Source organism: Hibiscus syriacus, unplaced genomic scaffold (assembly GCF_006381635.1).
Source record: "Hibiscus syriacus cultivar Baekdansim isolate YM2019G1 unplaced genomic scaffold, ASM638163v2 tig00116965_pilon, whole genome shotgun sequence".
Taxonomy (NCBI): Eukaryota; Viridiplantae; Streptophyta; class Magnoliopsida; order Malvales; family Malvaceae; genus Hibiscus; species Hibiscus syriacus.
Window position 1 is genome coordinate 3816648 of NW_024063490.1, and position 10752 is coordinate 3827399.

Consider the following 10752-nt stretch of genomic DNA (forward strand, 5'->3'; position numbering starts at 1 on the left):
AACAATCTGTCCATATCAAACAAGGTAAATACTAGAAATGGTAAGTTAACTAACAGAATTAATTGCAATTGTTCATGGAAAACTGTTTTCTAGGCTCTTGCAGCAACATTTTAGAACATAGGAATGGTTAATGCAAGTTAATTTAATTCTTATAATGCCCTAATTTGCATATAGATTCACTTGAATAATTTTCTCTTAGTAATTCAGATTATAGTGTAATAGACACTATGTTGAACATTTCAAATTGTGTAACAGACTACACTTCATTGTAATAGATATCGGCTCGGTTCAGTTTGGATCGGTTCTGGATTTTCAAACCGAAACCAAACTGAACCGATCGTTTTTTTTAAAAAAACCAAACACACTAAATCGTTTCAGTTTTTTTTGGTTATTATTTTTTTGGATCGGTTTTCGGATATTTTTTGGATCGGATTGGATCTGAATACCCTTAGTATCGGTACTCTACCCATAGTACATATACTTCTCTTTTATGGTACTGATACCTACTTCAGTACTGATACCATTTTGGTATTCTGGAATTCTTTTTCAATTACAGAATCGATATCTTACTCTTGGTATCGATACCTCCACATCAGTATCGATAATTTTCATCGGATTCATACATTTTCCTTCAATTTAACCTTATAGTATCGGTATTGTTCTTCCAGTACCGATACCATTACGCAAAATTTATATATTTTATTTTGAACTTTACCCAAATTTCACTTAATTCTCTTAACCTTAACTCTATTCATGCCTTCAAACTCATTTACACTCATTCCCACTAACTTATATCCATTAAAATCCCTTTAACATCTAAAATCTTCCATAAAACTCTTGAAACTAAAAATCATAACAATTCTTCAAACATATTCTCAATCCTTTCTAACACTTCTAACATCTTATTCCAACCCTTGACAAGTCAAATATTCCTTTAGAATCCAAATATTAATCATTTTTCAATAATTCCTTTAAAAACTCATTTTACTAATTCATCCTTAATTCACCAAACTCTTAGTTATATTCATCCTTAAGCTTTCCTTAAACTGCTATACCACTCAAGACTTCATAACCAACCCAAAAATGAAAGAATTAACCAACTTCCATTTACTTACCTTAACCATGGTGCATACGGTGGAAGAAAGAAGAAAGGAGAAGATGAAGAGTATCCAAAAATCTTCTTTCCTTTTTCCTCATTTCCCACATGCTTAAATAACATTTAAAATAAATTTTTAATTCATTTCATGACAAAAGACCATTTTACCCTTCCAACCTTTAATCTTTGATAATAAGTCCTATACAAAATTTTCGAAATCAGTCCTTGAACTTTTCTATTTATCAAAATTTAACCACTAAATTTTAAATCATTACACTTTAGTCACTGACCCGATGTTTGGGATATTACATTTGTAACTTTTAATAGTCAAAGTACTCAACAAAGCAACTCATTATAGTCAGAGGGTTATTTTATAACTTTTAATAGTCATACAACTTAATAAAGCAATATGTTATAGTTAGAGGATCATTTATGTACTTTATTCATTAAACTAATTATTTAAACACTAGTTGCTCCACTAGCACTTGTTAAAATATTGAGGCGCGTTAGCTTAATCTCATCTCACTGGTGAGTAGAGTTTAGCAATGAAATCAAGAAAATCAAAAAACTGATGTGAATCGGATTATTTGATTCGGTTTAGTTTGGATTTTTTAATTTGTGGTTTGATTTTAGTTTGGTTTTAAAAAATAAATATGCAATTCGGTTCAGTTTCGATTTTTTCATATGGAAACCGTTTGAATCGAATTAAATCGAATTAAAAACTAATAGATAATAAGTTTCCAAAACACATTCATTTTGAATTTATTATAAGATAAAGTTAAATAAATAAATTATAAGATAATACTATTTTTTATAAATTTAAATTTATATATTTGCACTCAATTTAAGCTTTATATATATATATATATATATATATATATGAGGTTGAGTTTGAAAAATAATGAACAGTAAAAATCATCGAACCGAATTGAATCTAACAGAAAATCGTGGTTTTTATACAATTATGTTTCGATTTTGATTCTTATTTTTAGAAACCCGCAAAGTGTGATTTGATTCTTATTTTCATGAAAAAATCAAACTGAACTGAATACACCTCTATTGGTGAGTCTAAAAGGATTTTTCAGTTAAATATTACTATTTTATCTAAAAAGTTGTGAAATTAATTTTTTATTAAAAAAAGTTAAATATCAAATTAATTATTATTATTATTATATTATTATTTAAATTTAAAAATTTGAGTGAACTTAAATATATAATAATCATAAATTTATTGAGTTGTTTAAAAGAGAAAAAATAGATACAGTTATATCTACAAGTTATGTACGTCATTAATAACTATAAAGAATTTAACCAAAAATTATCATATAATGATGCTATATTATTAAAAAAAATTAATCTTGTATCAAAAGATTTAGGATTCACTATTTCAATTTTTTGATATAATTTTTGTTCTCATCTTGATTCTTTAAAATATGGGAAATCACAAGTCAACCTCACATAATCATTTGGCCTTGGTAGTCCAAAGAACAACCTCATATCCCACTTTTCTCTTCTTGTCTGGGTTATGATTTAATTTTTTATATGCTTTATCTTCTATATAATTAACCACTCTGTCCATTATTCACTCCTTGGCAATTGAAAACATGAAGGTGCATCAGTTGGGACGTGGGTTTTGGGAGCTCGAACCATCCCTCTCCTGCAAGCCCTTAAACCCTCTTCCTCACCCTTCATCCGATGATGATACCCTCTCTTCTTTCCACCTTAACACCTTCATTACACCCAAAATTACCCCTACAAATCCACATTCTCATCAGGTAACATTATGTACCCTTCACTCTTATAGCTTACTTCACAACCTTTAATATCATTTCATGTAGTTGGCTGACAATCTTTCGTTTCAATTTTATGTAGGTGGACATGCAAGCAGGAGGTACGAGATGGAATCCAACGCAAGAGCAGATTGGGATTCTGGAGATGATGTATAGAGGAGGGATGAGAACTCCAAATGCACGACAGATTGAACAAATCACCGCACTGCTAGGCAAGTACGGCAGGATCGAAGGCAAGAACGTTTTCTACTGGTTTCAAAACCACAAAGCACGCGACAGACAAAAGCAGAAGCGCAACAGCCTTGGGGGGCTTAGCCATTTCACTACAAACTCCGCTCCAATTACCACCATAACTATGGAAAGAGACGAGGATAGTTCATGTAAGAGAAAATGCAGGAGGTGGTCATTTGTGTGCATGGAAGAAGACAGCAGATCGTCATTCAAAGAGGAGGAGACCAGAACTCTAGAGCTATTCCCATTGCACCCGGAAGGAAGATGATCAACTCCAGGGATGGACAGATGCGGACGATCTGACAGAAAATTTTAAATTACTATATATTTTAGATGTCTATATTTTTTTTTATAATCTATTTCGCTCCATATAAGCATGAAAGTGTTTGAAGAAAACTGTAGCAAAACTGTGTTCCCATTATGATCTATTTCGACAGTGATGTGGTATATACTGTCTAGCTTTTGCTTTCTTTTCTCTTGTTTCGTGGAAAGAAGAGAGATAAAGTTGTCTTCTTGCACTCCAAAGATTCCTTGGTGCTGCCGAAATATAACTTTGTACAAAATTAACGGGGAAAGTTTGAGCGTTGTTGGAATATTCAAAAAAATGCATCATCTGATTTATATTACGATTCTATTGCTGGGAAGATTTTCATAAAGTTGGATTTGTCTAGTGGTGTGCATTTGATTTTGCAATTTAAAAACAAAAGTTTGATAGTTGTTTCGTGGGCCAGATATTTGATATATACCAAACCTAAGCTTGGGAATTGAGAGGGAAAATTCATGGCAATGTCCATACACTGATTTTAAATGGGAATGGAGGGATTTCTCTCTCGAATCGAGATTGAATGTCTTTTTTTCTTTTAGAATCTAAACCCGAGGTCAATGTCACTGAATAATATGTTATTCGTATAATAGTAAAACAAATCCTCAGCATTTGTAACTTTTACAATTTTGTCTAATCTTTTGTAATTGAAATATTTCATTTTTTGATAGAACCTGCTAGTATTATTAAAATGTAAAAATATCTGAAATTACAATAAGTTTACAACTATCATCGTAAACTAAATACATAATTTCAACTTTTCCTATATATCGAAACTAGTCACTTTAGATTATATAAAGACTATACATAGAAAATGTTAAAAACCCAGCCAAAAGACTCGAATAAAAATAGATATTAATAAATCTGATTATATCTGCAAAACAAACCATAAAAGGGAATTAAACTATTGAAGGACCACCGAAAACCGTAAATCGGAGTCGAGCATTGTGAGAAACTATCCACGAACGTAAAATCGCGCATCCAAATTCAATCCAAAGGTCCATAGCAAAGAAGATCAGCAAGATTTCAAATAAGTGTCATATTGATTAGTCGTGACTTAATCAAATTCAATCCTGAGAAAACATAAATAAAAAATAGTCAAACGATCGAGAAAAACGCAAAAAAGTATGTCACAAAGGCATAGATAAATGTGTCACAAAGTCACAATTATTCTTATTAAAAAATAAAAAAAGAGAAAAGAAAGTCGATGATCAGCAACTAATATCAAAGTCAGTACTACAGCCGACTAAACAAAATCAAAGAATAAAAAATTGATCTGATCTTAAAAAACGACACAAAGTCAGAAAAAAAATGGGGGGAGGGGAGAGCGGCCTGAAAAAGTTAAGAGCGGCTAAATATTTCATTTTTTTAACTAAGTAATATTTTTTGGTTAATTCAAGGTTAATATTTCTACTAACGTAGCATCACAACGTCAAAGATACAAATGAAAAAGATAAATGTCGAGTATTTTTATTATTATGTAATTTTTCACTATTGATTTGTAATTTTATTTTACCTTCAAATAAAATAATTAAAAATTATTACTTTATCACTTCCTTCGTAACTGAAATAAGTGATTTAAAGTTGTTCTCTGATCTTATAGTTTAGACAATCCAAATAGCTGAAGATACAAAAACTTATAACGAGGCTATAAGATTTATTGATGATAGTTTTTTTAGAGATGCTATAAAAGATGAATTAAAATTATGTATAATCATACATGAGAACTGGTAGATTTACCTAAAAGATTTAGATCAATCAATAATAAATGAGTCTTTAAAAAGAAATTTCGACCAAATAGATCAATACGAATATATAAGGCAATAATAGTAGCCAAGGAGTCTGCTAAAAACATGGGATAGATTTTTCTGATACCTACTCTCTTATGACTAAAATCTCAACCATTCGTTCCTTGTTTGCTTTAGCTTCCGTTAATAAATTGCAATTACATCAAATGAATGTAAAAAAATACATTTTTAAATAAAGAATTATATGAAGTGTAGAGTTTACATGTTGATTTTCCCGAATGCGTCCTTTACTTTCTATCTTTCTTTTACCAATTGCGCTAGGACATTTGGTGTTATGTATGGGTTTATAAATACCTTGATGATTTTTTTTTTTTGTTTCGACTATCAAATTTTCTTTTTCACTCCCTCATCATTCTTTTAACGAAGCCTCGAACATTGTTTTCCTTTATCCATCGAGCCATCAAAGGCTATTGTTGGCTTCAACTATTCGTTGCAAGAAAAACCTTAATTACTATGATATCATGTCATTCGTTTATCATGTGAGTTGAGAAGGCATATCTCAATATTCTTTATTGTCACCGCGATAACTATCGTGTGAGGCTTTTTTTAGTAAGAAGTTTCTTCTTTTCTTTTCTCTTTTCTTTTTATTCTTTTCTTTATTTTTATTTTTCTATTATCATGCGCTACATGCACCATCGAGAATATTTGTTGCTACCAATCCACATGTTGACCTAACCAATCAAATCAGAAAGCCCTAAATGAAATGGGTCCCATTGTCAAATGATACCCAACAAGTTAACCCAAATATGTTAGCCCATTAAGATCATCATCCCAAACCAATGAGAATTAGTTAGGCCCAAAACCAAACGACCCAAACCAATAGCTATTTAATTCGATAATCAATCCTTCAACATGACCCACTTATGTTAGGGCCTAGTCTATTTAGCTCATATCCAATTGTGAGCCCAATTAATCTGTAAAGTCAACCTATAGTCGAGTAGTGCTCAGTCTTGGGCCATAATCATTCAGAGACAAAGACCTACACTTGGCCCAATTCTTGACCCATTGATTTTGGATTGATCCAACTCGAATTGAGCGACCTAAAATAAACTCTAGTCTAGCACTAATCTGAACATCCTCTGACCCGAACTTGTTCAGTCTCGTTTGATCATTTGATAAACCCATTTGACTAATTCAGTTTGACCCATTGATCGTACCCATTTGGAGGCCCAATTTGACCCGTTGACTATATTTTTGACCGACCTAGTTTGATTGTGACTAGTATGTCTTGACCGGTAACATGTTGGACCTTTTGATTGACTAAGTTTGACTTTTTAATTTATAGGATCATATTAACCAGCAGTATTTTTGAAGTATACTTTGCAGGATCTTCAAATTTTTGGTCCTAGCGATACTGCAAGTTTTGACTGAAATTTTTTATTACTTTGTCGATGAAATTATGAGATGGTTAATACTATTGTACTAACGGTACTTTAGATTTTAAGTGTATCAAATTTTGAAAGATCGAATTAAGCTCGAGTTTTATTTTATTTTATTTTTTCCAATCAAATACTAACTATTTATTTTAGAATAGTACTTCAATCATGTTTTTGAATTAGGGGTAGTACTCAAGTTTGATGTTGACACGATCGCTTTGTTGATGGAAATAGTTGCCAAAATAACACCCGAAAATCATAAAGTGATTTTATATGATAACAGCCGAAAATTGAAATGAACATATACTGTAAATATGAATCTGAGCTGACTAGCTATGTCCATTAAAACCTAAAACTGCCATAATTGTAAAAGTTCAAGACATTAGAAGTAATCTATAGGTTTAGTCACTATACAACAAACTAGCAGTCCTTAAACTATTCTTTTTTATCAAAGTAGTCCTTAAACTATTCGTCGAAATGACGCGTCTAAAATTTCAATCTAATTGTTAGAAACTATATCTCAATCTCAAAATCATTATTATAATTGTTCCTTTATTCGTATCGCTTTTTACACGAATTATATCTACTTGGGAGTTCGTGTCTATTAAATTTGGATTGTTTTTTGCAATTTATATGAAGCCTAATATGATGATGGTAAACTGGTTCTGTTCATTAGTAAGGTTATTTGTCTAAGTTCAAAGATATCTAAATTTTGAAAAGATTTGTACGAAAATATGCGATCCAAAAAATGAGTTTGGATGAAAAATTTAGGTCCACTTGTAATCTGGGCTGGACTCAGGCTCAAGCTAGACTTGTTTGATAACTTTATAATATATTGTTTTATGTTGTTTTTTATACAGGCTTAAACCCAAAAACATGTACTCAAATTATGTTTTTTTTTAAGTACGTCAAATTAAATCCTTAAATTATTATATACAACCACTTTAAGTATTTAAACTATTCTTTGATCAAAATAAGTCCTAAAATTATGACTCTGTTTTACTTTAAGCCCTTAAATTATTTTTTTTATCAAAATAAGTACATAATTTTGTGTGACGTGTCAACCTCTTACTTGTCAAAAAATATTTTTCTAACTAAAAAAATGATAAGGCTTAAAATGTTTAAATATGATAGTTTAAGTACTTAGTTTGACCAAAAAATAATTTAAAAACAGAAAGAATACATAATTTGAATACCTATCTTTACTTTAAACCTTTTATATATTATATATTTATATCGTATAAAAATTATACTTACAATATATAAAAAAATTATTTCTTGAACTTTTCAGAAAAAAATAATTAAACCTCTATATATGTTTTCGGATTATAAAAAAAGAAATTGATTTTAAAATAATTCTTGAACTCCGATTAATGATTGCACATTATATCAATTGATTTTATTATAGAAACTATTATGCTTACTTAAATTCTTAATTTAATTCTATTTTAAAAAATTAAAATAAATTATAGAAAAGTAGAAATAACAATTTCATAGTTTAAAAAGTTATAAAAACTAAGTAATATATTAAGATTCATTTTCTGTTTTTTCATGGTCATAAACTTAATTAAGGTTCATTTCTTTTTCTTTCTTTCTTTTATTATTTTATTTCTTTTTTAAAACCTAATGTTTTGTATTTTTTTTATTTTCTTTCTCTCAACATACCTTTACAACATAATCAATTAATCATTTATCAACCCAATGCAACCACTGCTAATCCAAGATTGAGAGTCAGTTTGACAGGGCTTTGGAAATGTGACTTTTAAAAGTGATGCATAAAATAATTTTTAAAAGTATTGTTTAGAAGTGTAGTTTAAAATTTAATTGTTTAGGATTGTTGATAAAAAGTGAGTTTAAAAAGATAAAACATCTATTATATACATTATGTTATAAATTAAAAATATAAAATTTAAATTATATTTACACTTATTAAATACCATGATATATAAAATATGTCGATTGAGTTATAATAAGAATATAAAAAAATATTTTAAGATAACTCATCAATAATAAAAAAATATTTTATAATTCACTATTAATATTTCAATAATTAAAATAAAATGATTTTTTAAAATAAAATGTAAATACATAATTGAGTGGAACTCATGCATTAATAAGGGTAAAATTATAATTTCCTCCCAAACGCAAAGTTGAAAAATGAAAAAGTTACAAATCCTAACTTTTACGGTTGGCTTGAATCACCGTTTCCACCATATTTTTTTTTCTAATTTTTTACTCATTTGACATTGATTTTGCTGTCTAAATGGACTCTTTAGCTAAAAGTGCTTTTGAAAGCCACGCCAAATGGGGCCTAGTTTTTATTACTCACTGTTATCCCCTATAAGAGGTTTATAGTCCGCTAATTATATCGTTTAGTCTAAATGGTCGATTAATTGTTATAACAATTATTAAATTTTACTAATCGTAACTTAATCTTTAAGAAATAATTAACTTGAGGTTAATCTGTAACACCCCCATCCGATCCGAAGATCGACATACTAGAGTCTTACATAGGACTTGTAACATCCTAATCCAGTCTGACCCAAAGATCTTTGGATCATTATGTCACACAGGACCACCGAAGTGGCTAACCCAAAATTTTTATTTAAAAGCCTTTAAACAAAAACAAGACATTTCGTGGGAGTTTCCTTCTCTTAGGTGCGGAAGTACTATTTCTAATGCAGAATAAGGAGAGTCAGTATCAAGAAGTATCTCTCACTCTCTAAATGATGTGACTCCGTTCCTTTCTTTCCAATCAATCCAAGAGCAAGCTAGCCAGTTAAATTAGATGAGTACTGTGCTCATAAGCCCACTTTTGGCATATAGTAAAATCCATCCATAGTAAAATAAATTAAAACATGGTAGTAAAATTTACAAGTACTCGGGAGCTCCCAAAACATCCAAGATAATAATACAATATTGAGTTCAAATCAAAAAGAGTTATGAATGAATACATAAGGGTTCATAAATAGTAGATGCCCTCTAAGAGTAACTCAAAACGTACTCTGAATCACTGCTAAACTTGAAATGATGGTGACGATGATGCTCCTCGACTGATCCTCTAAGAACCTGCGCACGGAATCACATTCTGAACATTGAGCTTACGAGCTCAGTGCATCACTAATAATTGTATTATACTACATGCATTCACTAAATATGCATGCTAGTGGCACATGTATAAATACATGGAAAATTCTTATATAACATGCTGATGTAGGCATCATGGTGTGGCTAAGGGTTCTGTATCTCAAAGCTCACATACCTATCTAGCCTTATTTAAAACATCCATAGGTATTTGGGTGTGGTCCGGAGTTACACCAGAAATATAAACCCGGTCAACTTACTTCGTCGAGTCTTGGGGCATCTGCACCCAGCTGGCAACTGAAGTGCCTTGGCACTGACTATCGTATTCTGCTAAAGAGACTCGGGTGTTCTAGTTATTTCTCGAGCATCAAAGAAGGCTAGTTTTAGTTATCCTAACTATTATCTTTTCTGGTTGTTCTGAGTTTATTATTGTTCTCACTTGTAGTTTTATTTGATGATATTCTAATTTTATTGGGCCACTCAAGTCTAATTCCTTAATAATTGGATTACTTATCCAAAACTATTCGTTGGTACCGATATTGGCCCTTTAATATCAATACTGAACCATGAATATCAATACCTATTGACTATTTTATATTGATAGGGAAGGGAATCATCGATACTCCTGACTGGGTATCGATACTCTAATGTAAGAGTATCGATACTGCTATGAGTATCAATACCAAAATTAGGTTCAATGTTTCAGGAAATACCTCAGTATCGATACCTCTATCGAGGGTATCGATACTGGCATCGATACTCCCATGAGTATCGGTACAAAAATTATATATTGGAATCTAATAAGTGAACACGGTATCGATACCACCCTACGAGTATCATTACCTCATCTACAGTATTGGTACCCATGCAATGGGTACTGATACTACTATGCCCAAAAACCCTTTATTTTTAACACCTAAAGAACATTATCAATATTGTTATTCTAGTATCGATACTCATGCAAAAAAATGCTAAATTTCATCCACAAAGACTCTAATGATATTTCTAATTGCTATTAAAGTGCTATGTCTGATTATAGGGGTTA

The 10752-nt window shown here is 30.5% G+C and overlaps 1 protein-coding gene across 1 annotated transcript; it reads left to right on the top strand.

Moving 5' to 3' along the window:
- Nucleotides 1-2679: 2679 nt before the first annotated feature.
- Nucleotides 2680-3405, top strand: LOC120191303 (WUSCHEL-related homeobox 4-like; the record flags this gene model as incomplete). The annotated part of the gene is made up of 2 exons (XM_039194276.1): nucleotides 2680-2871; nucleotides 2969-3405. Coding segments are annotated over 2 exons (609 nt in total), but the record flags the coding sequence as incomplete, so codon positions are not given.
- Between the last annotated feature and the right edge of the window lie 7347 nt (nucleotides 3406-10752).